The sequence below is a fragment of the Neolamprologus brichardi genome, chromosome 13, assembly GCF_056152115.1.
Source record: "Neolamprologus brichardi isolate AB-2024 chromosome 13, ASM5615211v1, whole genome shotgun sequence".
Taxonomy (NCBI): Eukaryota; Metazoa; Chordata; class Actinopteri; order Cichliformes; family Cichlidae; genus Neolamprologus; species Neolamprologus brichardi.
The window spans coordinates 11,084,242-11,100,766 of NC_142116.1; the positions used below are offsets into that span (position 1 = coordinate 11,084,242).

The 16,525-nt window shown below is 39.1% G+C and overlaps 1 protein-coding gene across 3 annotated transcripts; it reads left to right on the plus strand.

The window, feature by feature from the left end:
* The first annotated feature begins 3,886 nt into the window (after positions 1-3,886).
* On the plus strand, positions 3,887-16,498 carry p4ha1b (prolyl 4-hydroxylase, alpha polypeptide I b). 3 transcript variants are annotated; one of them, XM_087850133.1, is made up of 16 exons: positions 3,887-4,127; positions 5,279-5,355; positions 6,804-6,886; positions 7,017-7,113; positions 7,905-8,056; positions 8,312-8,449; positions 8,666-8,905; positions 10,525-10,748; positions 10,836-11,012; positions 11,136-11,206; positions 12,965-13,064; positions 13,197-13,250; positions 13,339-13,404; positions 14,425-14,493; positions 14,965-15,061; positions 15,464-16,498. In XM_087850133.1, the coding sequence occupies exons 3-16, from the start codon at positions 6,805-6,807 to the stop codon at positions 15,532-15,534; spliced, it is 1,638 nt and encodes a 545-aa protein (XP_087706259.1). In that variant the 5' UTR covers positions 3,887-4,127; positions 5,279-5,355; position 6,804; the 3' UTR covers positions 15,535-16,498. The 3 variants fall into 3 exon arrangements, with proteins under 3 accessions (XP_087706259.1, XP_087706260.1, XP_087706258.1); XM_087850134.1 differs by lacking the exon at positions 5,279-5,355 and adding an exon at positions 5,405-5,507; XM_087850132.1 differs by lacking the exon at positions 5,279-5,355 and having other exon boundaries at positions 3,888-4,127.
* The last annotated feature ends 27 nt before the right edge of the window (positions 16,499-16,525 follow it).

A 16,525-nucleotide genomic window follows, 5' to 3' on the forward strand; every position in this document is an offset into this window, starting at 1 on the left:
GTTACTCTCATCACCATATTATGATCCACAAAGACACAGTGCACCTACGTCTGACTTTGTCTGTACTTCTCTACCAACACTCGCAAAGCAAACCCTCACTGCCTCCTTACTAATCCTCTTATACATAGTAATGGAAACAAAAATGCTGCAGTACCACAGCTGACAAACTGTGGTATTGACACATGACAGAAAATGGTCTCTTTCAGTTAAAGTTTGTGTTCTAGCTGTAGTTCCTATAATAATCATTGCTCTGCAAACGTGGGGTACAATGCACTGCATGTGGGGTAAAAGAAGCCATCAGGGAAAACTTTAAATGAAATAATAAACATAAAAGAGCTTGATGTTTGAAATACTTAAATGCAGACAACCTAACGAACAAGGGTTTGTATCAGGTTATCTGTGTCATGCAACAAAAAAGGCAATAAAATGTTGTAGACCAGCTGCAATTGGTTTTGCTCAGCTGACAACTAACCATAAAGAGACAAACTTCAAAGGGCAGTGATAAAATGCAAAACTGGATATGTAAACAACCACTGACTAGGGTCAACAAAATGCAGTCTGTGGAGGTTCTTGACAGTAAACACTGAGGGGAAAGTGGGAGTATCTTCAATATGGGACAAAGGGTGAGAGGTGGAGAGGCAGTGGCTGAGGTGAAAGTGAAGACGGAGGAGAGGTGATGACATGGCTAACGGTACAACAGAGGGTAATATCAAAACATACAAAACAATTCAAAATACATCAGGAGATTCATATATTACTATGTTACTGTGTTTCCAAGACCACCAGCTAAATTAAGGGCAAGCCTGAAGCAGCGTTGAGAGAGAATTTGTAGCAGCTCTTGTTGGGCTTTTTGAGAGAAATTTTCTGATGTTTATTTGTGTGTGTGTGTGTGTGTGTGTGTGTGTGTGTGTGTGTGTGTGTGTGTGTGTGTGTGTGTGTGTGTGTGTGTGTGTGGGATGTTCTTCTAGTTAAGGGCTAGAGGGAACAGCTCATGCATTTGCCAAATAACTTAAAGGAAATAGTTGTAGGACCGTCCGGGTAAGTGCTGTTGTGTTGTTCTTTTTCCAGGGTATAATATCTTTAAGGTCTTTATAAAAAAGTGTAACCTCCTAAGGTACTTTAACCAAATATTAGTGGGGGAGTATGTATATGTTTGAGGTTGTATATATACTTTTGACCCCATCTGGATTAAAGAAAATCAAAAATAAATTTCAATTTGAGGACTTAATTATTATTTTTTAAGTCTCTCTATTCTTAAATAAAGATGTATGCTGTAAAAGCTTTCCACTCTGAAAAAAAAAACAAGACTTCAAAGAAATCATTAAACAGTGTTGGATCAGGTGACCCTGAATCCTCCATTAGTCGTGCTGCGTTTGGACTAGGCTGCTTGGGGATTCCCATAATGCATTGAGTGTTTCTTCCTTAGTCACACTTTTGGTTTGTTCACAAATGTGTTCATACACCTCTCCGCATTTAATTATTAATTATAACTAATCCCTGACACTCTCTTCCACAGCATGTCATTAGTCCTGTCTTCATCCCCTCACCCCTAAGCAGTCATGGCAGATAGCCACCCCATTTTCCAAAAAGGATTTTTTTTTCCTTTCCATAGTCACCAAAGTGCTTTCTCGTGGGATTTCTTATGATTGTTTTCTTTGTATTGTTGTTGTGAATTAGCGCTGTGAATTGGATCTCCAACAGAGTGGGTAACTGTACAGACAGTAACCATTCCTTCATCACACCTATCTGGAACAAAAGTAAAACAGGTATATTTATTGCCAGTTCTCTCTGCATGTAGACACTGTAGTCTTTGTATTTCACTGTGTGAGCCAGAGACCGTGCTGGCTCCTGCTCTTCCAGGAACAGTTTGTGTTGAGTGAGCAACTTTACAATCTTCTGAATGCAGTGGGTGACCAGCCCGCTTTGTATGACCCGTACTATAGTCTTATCCTTGCCTGATGCAGTGCAACAGTTAATTAAGAGAATTTTAATTTTAAAGATAAACATGCTAATCTTAAAGATTAACATGGGATAAAGTAATACATAATAACTATGTGTCTTTATTATGAATAAATATGAGTATTAGGTATAAAGAGCCATTTGGTGATGAAGAGGATGCTGTGATAGTGATACACCTTGAGCTGGGCTGTTTAATCAGCTGCATAGAGCTGCAGAAATATTCCACAATACTACTGTATGCGGAGAATGATGCAGCCCAGGTCACACATGCACATATATACTTTTGCTTATTGTAGCAGTATGGCATTCTAGATGGGAGTGTCAAGACTGCATTTGCTAGGCATCAGCATGTTTGTAAAATTAGTGTGAATAGGTTTATTTTGATACCATTGTTTTGAGCTACAGCCTCATTGAATTACCAAGAAAGCCATATATTTATGATGAGGTAAACTTGGTTGTCTCTTTGAATTATGCTGACTGTATCTAGCTGAATCTGCATTTTTGTCTCAAGGTTTCTCACTGCATATTTCAGTGGGTGGTGTAAAGGCCAGGGCCGACTCCCCAGACCTCCAATCCTGATTTTTTTTTTTACAGCTCAGTGCTTTAGAAATGGACCTTGTCATCATGCTGGGAGAATTCTCAGCTTTACATGCCCTTTACCCTTTCCTCTGCATGAACCTGAATGCCAAGCCTATCCCACTGCGATCCTGGAGGGAGCTCTCTATCAGAGCTCTGTCTCCCAGGCTTTGGACTACCGAATTATCAAGAATCTGGATATCACACATGCAGTCAACACCACTGCCGACAGTCCTAATGCTATTTTAATCACTATGCTACTAGAACCTGGTGGAGGCACTGCCACTGACATCCAGCTTCATTAACACTGCACTTAAGTCTGAGCCTGGTCCACTGCAGTTTCATAGAAAAAAGGGAATGCACAGCCCCCAATGTGAACTTCCTGCGTCAGATACTGACTTATGAGGAGCAGCTGTTTGGGAGCAAACTTACCGACTTGGACGACATCTGTTGATGACTGCGGGAAAAATGGGAACGGAAAGCAGTATACTTTTTTTTCTTCTTAAGTGGAGACTGAGAAGCTGCAGGGAAAACACTCAATCTTGGTTCACTATCCAAGTCCTCACTCTAAGCTGTCGTATTTCAGATTATACAGATGTTGAATTTGTAACCTCTATAAGCCTCAGTATAACACTTATGACATTTTGCTTGGTGACAGTTGATAGAACATGTACATTAATAAGGAAATTTTATTTAACTTTACATAAGAAACGTTTATTCTCTTCAGTTTCACTCAGTGATGTAATGATGTGCTGATACTCAGAGACATACCACCTGTTTTGCAGCGTTGCTCATGTGGATATCTAAGATGACAAAGTGTTTATCACAGACATATACAGTCTGTAGTGTTTACACTGGGCATTTCAGTTGAGCCATAATGCAGTTAACAATTTGCTCCTCTGCGCACGCACGCACGCACGCACACACACACACACACACACACACACAGAGAGAGACGTAGCTCCACCCTGTTGAATTCAGCTGAATGCAGAAGGAATTCACTCCCTACTATCCCACAGTTTTTGTCTTTTTGAAGCTAGTAAGAATAATTTTTCTGGAATGTGGGAGGAAGATGATGAAAAATGTCTGTTCATTCAATGTAAACGTTACAAAACTACACAAAACATCTGTTGAATGGAGATGATGGGCCCGGAGTGCAGATGCATACATGCAAAGTTGAGCACATAGGTTTTAGAGAAAGAGGAGAAAGAAAATATCTGTCGGCAGTCTTTTAACACGTGGCATGTGACCTCACTGGAACGATTTCCACATTAAACTCCAAAATACTCATCTTCGGTCGTGTCGGTACGGGTCAACACTATTACAGGCACCTCCCCTAGCAATTTACAAACGACAGCCCCCTAAGTTTTCAGAAGCAGAGAGTGTATGCATGCGAGTCTGCACGTAGCATCCAGCCCCATCCTTTTAGAAATACAGCCCGAACCACCAGATAGCCAATAGTGCACCGAATCATCACAGACAGGAAGAGCCACCGGACCGAGTCTCCAACTTCAGACCGTTAACTTCACTGAATCGGTGTGGGCTTCAGGGAGAGACCCCGACGGCTTCTGCTACAGGATGCTCTCGATTAGGTGACTATAGACCCCTTGAGTGAGATAAGAAATGTAGGCTTATCTAGAAAATGTGTTTACATTTCAGATAGTCACCAGTTTACAGATTACGTCTTTTCACAGTGTTTGTCGCTGTTACCAACAGCAACCGTTGTTGCTGCCAACTGATTTGCTGTGCGAGCTTTGAGCTAGCGGCAATGAAAAGTAGAACAAAAGTAAGCTTTCGGTTTCTGTGTTGTGGGTCAAAATAAAGATTATACTACTAAACTAAGCAGGAGGCAATGAGATGACCTGAACCAGTTAGTTAAACTAGAAAATAGCAAGAAAAGAAAACGTAACCTGGCTTCTCCCTGTGAAACTTTAGCTAGCTTTAGTTTTCCGGCATTCCAGCGCAATGCAGCGTGGGATGCTTCTGCCGTCACTTTGCTTTATGCCTCATTTAACAACCTCTATACATTTTATTTGTTAATGCCAAACATTTTTCACATTTAGTTTGTCATATTTCATACGGAGTAATCACATAGTCTTATGGCAACAAGGAGATAAAATGTCATATCGAGCTACAAGCTTTGTTTATATGCAAGCCCGATTTACTTAATGTAATTAAATGTAACTTCCTCCCCAAAACAACACCAACCAAGAAGTAAAAGCCTTCCTGCTGCTGTTCAGTCTGCAGCATCCATTGACTGAGTTTTGCAGGTAATATCAGACTCCATCGGGCAGTGTGCAGTCCTCACACAGGAGGGAGGGGCGAAGACGTGGCAGTCCTCTTCCATGCACGTCCTGTGCTATCTGACTCCATAGCTGGAAAACTTGGAGACATTTTATGCGATGAAGGAAGTTTCTCAGGGCAGACTCTCAAAAATAAAATTGTTTTTGTCAGGAGCAGGTTTAAACTTGTTATAACGTATTGCGAAGCCACTTAGGCTATTAAAATTGTGCTTTTTTTGTCTGGGTGTTGTTTGTTTCATTACGTCCCCCCCCCCGGTATTTATCTTAAATATTCCTTATGTATACTATGGATTAGTTATGTCATATCATAACAGGTAAATAAGTGTTAGAGTTTGTTTGTTTTTTTGTTTTTTTTAAAGGTACTAAATATGCACCAACATCTAATTGTCTATAACGATTTCGAGCTCTTTCTTTTAACACTTATTTCACTCTCATTGTAGCTGTTGTTGCTGCCCTGTACAATGTTTACAGCCCTATAGAAAGCAGGGAGTGGTACAAGTGACATGACAGGATAAAGGCAAGTAAACTAGCAAATTGCTTTATCACATGACTTTATGGATTTACAGCCATCCAAGGAATTTTTAAGGGTGGATACCTTTGAGGAAACCCAAACCCTGTGGTCCAACCAAAAGGAGTTGCCTTTTAGATTACACATGAACTGGTTTCTAGGTCATTAAGACTTTGTTTTTATTCTTAGTTTTTTTTAAATATGGGCTGTACCAACATGCTTATTAACACAATCACCTCCTTTCACTTCCATGTGTGGCATGACCAGAACACTTGGTTTGAAATTAGAAATGTTCAATATACAGCTATCATTTTTGCATCACACTTAACTGAGTGTGAAAGAAGATTGTAGTAATTACCCTGTCATTACACTGGGTACAATAATTGCATTCTTCAAAACCTTTACCTTGGAAATCAGAAAGTGGAAGAGGCATATTTATGGCTTTTAAGTGGCAGCACACATTATGCAGTTGCAGAAGTAGCTTGGTAGCAGTAGAGGATAATGGTGTTTTGTGTCTTGCTTCAGGTTTTTTTCCACCCTCTCTGCTTCCTTCTGCTGACCTAAATTGAAATCTCATATGAAGTCACTCTATTTTTTATTCACATACAAGACTTGCCCTTGTGGCAGAGTCGAACCTGCCTCAGCCTGCTGCTGGCTTACACTGAATAGTTTGTGTACGCTTCATGACCTTCATTTTGCCTGTGCGCTTATGGGTGTGTGTGTGTGTGTGTGTATTTGTGTTTACACTATATTTATAACAAACCATCTCACTTGGCCAAGCAGCAGGTGTTTTATAATGTGGGAGATTTTTGGTCTTGATTCTTTTGGCTTAATTTCTTTCCAAAACTTTTGTCCAAGTCTGCTCTCTTGCTATTTTTCTTTTGAAAAACAAAAAGCCAAAATGTGATGTGCCACAGGCCAACATGGTTCGGTTTGGGTATATTTAAAGTCTTAGTAGTTTGGAATTTTTTTTAGTACATTCTTGAGATAAATAAGTGATCTAATTTGATGCCGATCATGGCATGTGGCATGTTGTGGACATCCCAGAATATTAAAAAGCAAAATTCTTGCACATTTGCCCTGAATTTCTGTTATGTGGGTAAGAAAAAAAATTAGCACCACAGTAAAATTTATGTGGACGCAGACTATTTGAAGTATAAAGAAGTGCATGTAAGAATGCACAATGGAGTCATGCATTCTCCTGTAATTTGTGGCTGCAAGAAACAAAAGATCACAGTGCTGCCTGTCCCAGGCCTAACTGCCAGCCTCAAAGCTAAACCAGACATATTTTAGCAGTGTGTCTGGTTTAGCTCTTTAATTATATGACTAGAATAAATTGGATTATGGTGATACCTTATCATAGAAATTAAAATGTCTTCAAAATAGGTAGGTCATTCACTGACTCTTTTAATCTGCACGTTTTATTAATTTAATGTTCTTCTCTCACTTTTTGTCAGAATGGAGCTGCCGTGTAATTGTTTATTGCTGCTGAGCTGCCTGCAGTCGCTCTCAGCCCACGCTGACTTCTTCACTTCTACAGGTAAAAGACTTGTGTTATGTTACTACACACACACAAGGCCAAGAAATTTTAAAGCTCGTACTAATTTTTATAAGATTAGTATAGTTTATCATTTCAGTGTTTGCAATTAATATGTGTTTGTTTCTTGCAGGCCAGATGACAGATCTGTTGTACACAGAAAAAGATCTTGTCACCTCTTTGAAGGACTACATCAGAGCAGAGGAGAGCAAACTAGAGCAGATCAAACGGTGAGTTTGTCAACTCCTGGGTGTGATTTGCTGCTGGGGGCATTTCTCCCTTCTTGTCGTCATGTCCTTGCGTCTGCTAAATTATGTTTATCCCAGTGCCAAAGTCAACCAAGCACCGCAATCGCTAGCTAAAATAGAGAGAAATAAAAAGGATACAGAGTGCGGAAACATTCCAACTGTGTCAACCACATGCCTGATCATTTCCATCAGAATCCCCTACAAAGATGAGATATGCAGCTTCTTATTTCAACTTTCTTAACTACGGTTATGTACTGGGGCAGCTGACTCACATCGCGCAGTTAGAAAACTTTGATATGAAGGAGTGGGTCTCTGAATTAATGTTACCTGCACAGTTAGTTGGTGTTGCAACTGGTACAGCTGCTGTGTGGAGAAGCCACACACCTGTATGAAAAGATCAACCCTAACCTGACCCTCATTCACTGGATGAAGTTAGGACCTGTGATCCGTGATGCTTTAGGACACGTTACAGAGCCGAGTCAGCAGTAAAGGAGGATTTAATTCTGACAGGTTTATTGTTTATTGGGTTTATTGTTGTTTATTGGATTTGGATGATAATATTGATTGATAATGACTGATAATATTGCAGCTATCAACTTCATTTAAAAAAATAATTTGCAAGTGTCTATAAACATTGTGGTTAGCTCCATGTTAATTTCTGAAGTTGCTTTCCTGAAACTCCATAAATATTATATATGACAGCCGTAATCATAGGTAGCTTGCTTACAAGTGTAATCAACACACTTTAATCCATATTACCTTTTTTGTGATAGGTGGGCTGAAAAATTGGATTCCTTGACAGTTACTGCCACGCAGGACCCTGAAGGCTTTCTGGGACACCCTGTGAATGCCTTCAAACTGGTGAAGAGGTTGAACACAGAGTGGGGGGACCTGGAGAGTCTTGTGCTCCGTGACACCACTGGAGGTATGAACAGTAAAGCCCAGGTTCAAATAATAACACTGTAATATTTGGTTTTATAAATGAGTGGTAAAAACTTTCAGAAAAAGTGCAACACAGAAGTACACTAAAACATTGACTTGTTTGTTTTAGCTGTATGTGGATGGATGAAACTCCCATCTAACTGTTCACCTCATGAAGTATGAAGAGAAAGTGTTAAATGTCATTTTGAGTGATTAATGTGCCCACACATAGAATACTTTATCGTGCCATTTTTCTCAGGATTTATTTCCAACCTGACCATCCAGAGACAGCACTTCCCAAATGACGAGGACCAGACCGGAGCTGCCAAAGCTCTCATCCGGTTACAAGACACTTACAGACTTGATGCCAACACCATCTCTACGGGAAACTTACCTGGTAAAATCCTCCGAACAGTTGCATGTCACACACAAATGGCATGAGTTCACATGCCCATGGGCCTATTTGTTCATTAAGGATTCAAATGTACAGATATAAAGATAAAGTGACTGCCACAAAAGTCACAATAAATGTCAGACTATGTGAGTTTTTTGGGTGAAGGGTTTGATTGTTTTCTGATTTCTTTTTCCCCCTCCTGTGTGTACTCCTAACTAGGAGTGAAATACAAGAGCCACATGACAGCAGAGGACTGTTTTGAGCTGGGGAAAATTGCCTACTCCGATGCCGATTACTACCACACAGAGCTGTGGATGGCCCAGGCCCTGAAACAGCTCGATGAGGGAGAGGAGTCCACTTTAGATAAGGTGACAGTGATCGACTACCTCAGCTACGCCATTTACCAGCAGGGGGAGATGGAGCGTGCAATGGAGTATACAAAGAGGTTGATTGAACTGGGTGAGTCTCTTCTTATTCTAAAGAATTAAGAAGTAAGACTGTAATAGTGTGGAACTTGCTTTAATTTGGCCAAACAAAATAAATTATTGTTGGGTATTTTAAGCAGCAAGGTTTAGACTGAAGGACAGACTAAACAGAGGTGAGGCACAGGTCAACATTTCCGAGCCAGACAGACATAAACAGTTCAGGCAGTTGCTATGTTTGGGGCATAACATCTGTGCTGTAACAAATCTGTGGAGTCTTGTCTCAAAACGCTGCTGTTTGTACCAGCAAAACAGTTATCTGTATAGCACAATTCACAGAGAGGTGAAATCTATTTTTTAAAAATGACCAGGTATTGCTTTTTTTTAGAGACTTATGTGACATTTGTCCCCTTTTATTTATTGACGTTACTGATTTAACAGGAATAAGAGAGGATTTCAGTGTGTCCAGGTTCAGTTTAAACCACTGCCAGACTTTCCAAAGCAGTGTTAATGTCAATTTTATTTATATTTTTATTATATTATATTTATATATTCATATATTCATATATTTTACACATAAACTCAGTGTGCTTAACATAAAATACAAAAACATTAAAACCCCATGTAAGTCTGCAATGCCTTAAGGCTTGTAAAAACAAAAAAACTAAACTGTACAAAGGAATAACCTGCATGTTAACATACACACAGACAAGCATACACGTACAAAAAAGTGTTATTAAGTGTAAGTGTGCGAGAAAAATAAAGGTTTTATGTTAAGTTAAGTTTGTTTTTGAATGTAGACATGATTGTAATTGACCTCAGATGAGTAGGAAGCTTGTTCCAAAGAACAGAGCAACAGAAACTGAAAGCACCCTCAGCACACTTAGATCGAATTCTGGGGACAGTTAAAAGATCTGCACCTGATGACTTGAGAGGTCTTATTGGGTTATAGACACCCAGCAAGTGAGAGATGTATTTTGGGGGCAAATCACTTGAGTGCGTTATGAACTAGTAGAAGGATTTAAAACAATCAAAGCTCAAAACCAATAGAGTGCGAAATAGCTTCCTTACCCGAGCTCCTGTCTCCATCACACCTCTTTGCCAATCAGTGCACCAATTCAAAGGACTATAACCAGCTACACACACACAAACAGTTTTTAGGTGTGTGACTTGCTTATGTTCGCACACCCACCCTTTTCTTCAGAGACTGCTAGTATGAGAAGTTGCACACAAAGCCACTTTAAAGCATTGAGCTACTTTTTAGTAGAAATATTTATACTTTCATATTCTGTAGTAACTATAGCAACCATTTGTACTGCTGTTTTCTTCTGTCCAAGAAAGTGACACTGTCAGCTATCAGTTTAGCAGTAGTAAACAGTCCCCTTGCTGTTATTTTGAAAGTTATGTTGCTTCCTGGGCCATGTCCTGCTAAAAGGGTGCCAAAGCACCCAAAGGACATTGTCCCAATGGATTCCAATGTCTCAGACTGCAGCTTTTGACAGTAGTCCTCCATCTGAGTTGAAGTCATCATTACTGATGGCATATATTTGTCATGTTAGAAGCGATGTTGCTGTGATGGTTGGCATTGTGACAGTTTTAGTTTGCATTGCTGCTTGTAATCACCACTGATGTTTTGTCCTGGTTTTTCACACGTAGACCCAGAGCACCCGCGTGGCAAGAGCAACCTGAAGTACTTTGAGTTTCAGTTGGAGAAGCAAAAAAAGGCTGCAGAAGAAGAAGCTCCAAAACAGAAGGAGCGCGAGAAAAGAGAAACAGTTGAAAAGAAGAAGAAGAAGCAGAAGAAGTCCAAAAAGGCTTTCTCTCTGATCCCAGAAAGGGAGAAATATGAGATGCTTTGCCGTGGAGAGGGTATCAAAATGGTGAGGAAGAGCTGAAAGCAATTTATAACTTGCATACTGTAACTCAGTTTTAACTTTTTGTGTGCTCTTTTCTTTTCTCTAAATCAGACACCTCGTAGGCAGAGCAGGTTGTTCTGTCGTTACTACAATAACAATCGTAACCCCAGTTTACTGCTGGCGCCCGTCAAACAGCAGGACGAGTGGGACCGCCCCTACATTGTTCGCTACCTTGACGTCATCTCTGATGCAGAAATTGAGAGAATCAAGCAGCTGGCAAAACCACGAGTAAGCAGTTCAGATTTTAGGATTTCATAGGTGGTTTGGGATGTCAAAGGATGGGAGGTCAAAGCTGTTATTAGCAACGCATACTTTAACATCTTTATGTGTTTATCTGTGTGTGTTTCACAGTTACGCAGGGCAACCATCTCCAACCCCATCACAGGTGTGCTGGAGACAGCTTCTTACAGGATCAGTAAAAGGTAAGACAGAGCATGATGATGAAGAGGAGAAAATCTTATTTTCCTCCTCAATAACTGAGCTCACGTCTTCTTCTGTACCCCCGTCTGATCACAGCTTCATGTTTCTGCCCCTCATAAAGGCTCTTGAGCTGAAGCACTCTCTCTTGCTGAAAATACGTTTTCTAAAAATAAAGAAACATCTGTAGCCTTTTTCCCCCAAATAATACAGAAATGAAAGGGAAATGCTAAATTACTAACGTGACTGAATATGTAGCTATTTGTGGAAAAGTTGGATTATCCAACTCTTTTTTGAGGACCTTTTTATGGGTCTGTTTCTGCTCAAGTGTCTGCTCCACGGAGGTAACACATGAAGGTTGCAGAGGGGAAAGATATTACTCTTTTACTAGTTGATACTAACATTATTTCTTTTGTGAGCTGCCTTTTCTTTCCCTCTTTTTCTCCTTATTATGTTTTGTCCGTCCTTGTGCATGTGTGCTTCCGCAGTCCATTTTCCTTCCTTCTTTGATACTGCTCTTCCTGCTTCTACGTGTCCTGCTGTTGGAAATGCCGTAGTTAACGGGAGCTGTGGTGACTGAACCCAATTCAAGAAAAATCCCTGTGAGGTAAGGGGTCAAAGATCACTTGGAAGGACTCTCTCCCTTCCCCTGCTCATTTGACTTCATATCTATACCAGGCTACCTGAGTTTTCCCGTGCTGGATTTCTATGTCCCACAGCATTGTTTGGAAATCACTTTCCAATACAAGGCCATTTTTCTGTAGTTCTACATTTTGTACAAGATCTGTTTTAAAAAAGAGACATTGTGAAACATCAAAGGCCTATGTAGTGCAGATAAATGACCGTTCAATTTTTATAGATGCCTTGCTCACTGTTTTAAATTCAAATTTAAATCCCATCCTAAAAATAGCACGTTAGCAGCCCACCAAAACCCCATGCTTTCTTTGGTTTTACTGCAGTCGGTAATTCATGTGTGTGGGTGCCAGGGTGTGGTGTTTCTTTTAAAGTTTTGTATATGTGCATGACAGCCGGCATGTCTTTCTAACTTGAGTGAACTTGAGGTAACAGACAGATGGAAGAAATCAGAACAGTTTGAACCCCATTTAAACGACTGCAAGAGACTTAAGAAAATAATCCACTGGCTCATGCTTCATTCAATATCCATTTATAAAATATGACCTATCAGTACAAACTGAATGAAAAACGATGACACACACAGACACACGTGTTAATGCTGATCTGCAGGCATTCTTAAAAACATGATGAAGAAGCTATATGGGCGAAGAATCATCTTAATGCCTTTGTAACGTCTTAAAAAAACTTGTTTTCCTCAACCCACATTAGAGTGTGTTGGAATTGTCTCTCATATAATGGCAACTGCAAGTTCGTGTTAAGAGGATGGACATTTTTATTTTGTTTTTAGTGGATATTATGGCCAGAAAAAAATATTTTATTTAGTCCTAAACCACACTATACAAATATCTTCAAAGATATTCATTAGATATTGTAAAGCTGGATATTGTTCCCGTTTTCCATTCCCTTTGCACCTCTACTTCGCTTCTGTATCCTAATATTGCCATTTACAAACTCACGTTGCTTTTTGTTGGCTTTTGATTCCAAGTTTCCTGCGTAGCATGCCTCTCAGACACTTTTTACAGAAGAAAATTTTACTACCATCTAGTGGATAAAATGTGTGCCTTACTGAAATATGTTTCCCATGCTGTTTCATTCTTAGTTTCTCTGTGTTCCCTTCTATATTCCAGTGCTTGGCTCACTGAATATGATGATCCAATGATTGAAATGATCAATGACAGAATTGAAGGTGTCACCGGGCTTGAAGTGGACACTGCAGAAGAGTTACAGGTAAAAAAGTTATTTCAAAACCAACAAAAAACTGTACATGACCACCAAAGCAAATATGAAGCAAACAAGTTTCTCTGGCCTCCTATGTACATCTGTTAGAAACTGATTTTTTTTACATGTATTTGTCTGCAGGTTGCAAATTATGGTGTTGGAGGTCAATACGAACCTCACTTTGACTTTGGAAGGGTACATTCTTTTTCAGTTTGCCACAGTTAATGTACTGCTGCATTAATGTGGTAGGATGTTTAACATGGTATTGGTTATCTCCGTACAGAAAGATGAGCCAGATGCCTTTAAAGAGCTGGGAACTGGGAATCGTATTGCAACGTGGCTTTTCTATGTGAGTAATCACCCCGTTGGACCAGCATTAACCTTCTTTTATTTATTGACATTTGATTTTTACTATACTAATTGCCTATGCTGGTACTAAAATTAATTTAGCAGTCAGTGACACAGTCATTGTTATAATTAAAGTAGACATTGTTGACTTATAAGTCTGCATATTTGATTATACTGAGAAAACGATCTTATTAAGTTTCAGTATACAAATTAAGAATGAACCCTGTCACTGCACATAGTGCAAAGCATAGTATCGAGGGCTATCTGTCATCTGTGACTATGGGCTTTAGTGTCTTTGCTGTGATAGGACAAAATTTACTCTGCTGATGTGATAAGGGAAACAATAGTATCTAAATTCTCAATTCAAATACAGTACGTTCAATATTATTACTTAATCGTAAAGTCATGTGACTCCTCACCTTGAAACAGTGTCACAAAGCATTTACATGAGTGAGGGGCCATGCTTGGTAGTCATGAGGAACACGGGTAAATTTGGAAACAGGAGGATTTTATTTTACTCAAAAAATGCACAAAACTATTTACAAAAATTATATTTGAAATAAGTTCTAGGAACCTCAGCAAAAGAGGTCAAATAATCTGAACTCAAATCAGACTCAGAAATTAAAAAACGGACTAATAAAATGAACTAACTGCTTAAACAAAACCAAATGCAACTGAGCAGAAATTGACTCAGCATGCAGGAAACAAATGGAAACTTAAGTCTTGGCTGATCACACCAACCTAGACACACTGGGAAGCAAAATAAATAATGATCTGTTATTGATTTGTTATCCAGAGAAACCACATACTGTAGCAGCTAATTTAACAGCTACTTCAGCATAAATAATACATTGAACATAAGATTAAACACATTAACAGTGTTTACTTTACAAAAGTTAATTAAATCTGCATGCTACACACAAGAACTATTCTATCTTCAACTTCATTTTATATGAAACTAAGGATCTCATATAAGTTGGATAAATTACACTGCTGGATTTTTCTTCTGTCTCTGTTGTAGATGAGTGACGTATCAGCAGGTGGAGCCACAGTATTCCCAGATGTTGGTGCAGCAGTTTGGCCTCAAAAGGTAAATGTTGATATTACTCCTCTTATAAATGTCCATTTATATTGATTTTTCAACTAATCCTATTATGTAACAAACTGAAGGATTTTGTAAAAAAAGGTCACAGATGTCCATAATAAAGTACACACCGTATATAATAAAAGAGAAAAATATACTTATTCAAGCACTTTTTCTCTCCAAAACACATTTTATTAATGGTAAAGGAGCGTTTTCATCCCATATAAGCTCATTTAGCAGAAATAACTGCCAATTTGTTCATAAAAGGATTCTTTTATGTGCCCCCATGCTCTTATAATGTTTTTAAGTGCCATTTTAACAGTCCCAGTATAGCAAGAGAACACATGTATTTAAATATTGCTTTATTTATCATTTCACTTCTGAGAAATCTGTTGCAAGTACTTTAGGAAACCAAGTCTTGGCTCTCTGAGATGATTTGCAGAACTACTTAACCTCTGGTGCCTGTTTGTTTTCCAGGGTACTGCAGTGTTCTGGTACAATCTGTTTGCCAGCGGGGAGGGAGACTACAGCACTCGACATGCAGCTTGTCCAGTGTTGGTGGGCAACAAGTGGGGTGAGTTTGATTGTTCTTGTTGGCTATAAAGCCGTCTACCTGAGTAAGCATTGTATAAAAGAATAGTGCTTGATTTGAGGACTTGGGGATTTTGGATGATTTTGAGACACCAACAAAAGGCCCAACTTCCGTTGAGCCTGTGTCCTCCACCTCCCTCAACTCTATTTACACTTTTAAACATTAAAATTATATTTAACAATTAAGACAATGCCATTTAAAAAGTCTGAAAAAGACATTTTAGTGTCAATCACTGCTTGATTAATAATGTTACTACACTGGCCAAAATAATTGTGATTTTACAGATGTTTTACATATTTAAATGTGTGAGTGTGTGTGTGTGTGTGTGTGTGTAAGACTGGGCTTATGAATAATCTATCTGTGTATTTTTCTTTCCATCATCAGTATCAAACAAGTGGATTCATGAAAGAGGCCAGGAGTGGAGGCGACCTTGTGGCCTAAGTGAATCTGAATGATTGTCCTCATCACCTTCGTGGCCCTCTCTTCCCCTCCTTGTGAAACACCCAGGACTAAAGAACTCTGCTACAGATCACAGCGTGATGATGGATACACATGGATACAAAGAGTCTAAATGGCTCACCTCCTTTCTATAAACACTGACTTGTGTTTTTTCTTTTCTCTCGCTCTCCACTTGTTAGCCAGTTTCAGAGACTGTTTTGGTTAATGCCAAACTCCTGGACTGTATTGGCATTAAGGTGCCAAGGTGACATGTTCATAAGGTTTTGTTGGATGGTTTTGAGAAACACTTGAGCCCCTTTGTTTGCACTCTGAATGAACCTTAGAAAATACTAAACTGCATCAGAGATGTTTGTCTTTTCTGACAAGTCAGTTTATGTTCAGGCTGAGTTTTCCCTGGGAAACACTCCAAAGAATTGAAAATTATGACCATAATCTACGATTGTGGGGGTTTTTTTGGTGGAAAAATAAACACTTTATTCCCTGTAAGCTGTGTAAAGATCCAGAAGTGGTTTTAGTTACTTGCAGTCTATGCAGTACATTATCACATGTTGCTGATCTGCCTAAATGCCACTGTTTATCACTCATTGTTGCAAAATGTAGTGTGCACACATGCATGGGTACACTTACAGAGAGGTGCATACACCCTGATACTGCATAACATTAATTTTATATTTATGTGTTTTTCCTGGACTTAATCCTCATTGTCTTAGTGTTATGTGAGGGGGAAAAACAAGCAGATGCACTACATTTTCCCATAACGGAGTCAAATAGTGATTCTTTAGAGTAGGTTTGGAAGAGTGTGACCAATGCTTTCGGTGTATATAATGTGTTGGGGTTTTTTTAAGAAAGAGGCATTTTATTTATATGTCCTAAAAACAAGTTTATGTTGTTTATGCTTTAAATGGAAAAAAAAACAATGCTTTTTTTCTTTTCTACAATAAACTACGTTACAATAAATGAGATGATCAACTGTCCTTCTGCAGTGTG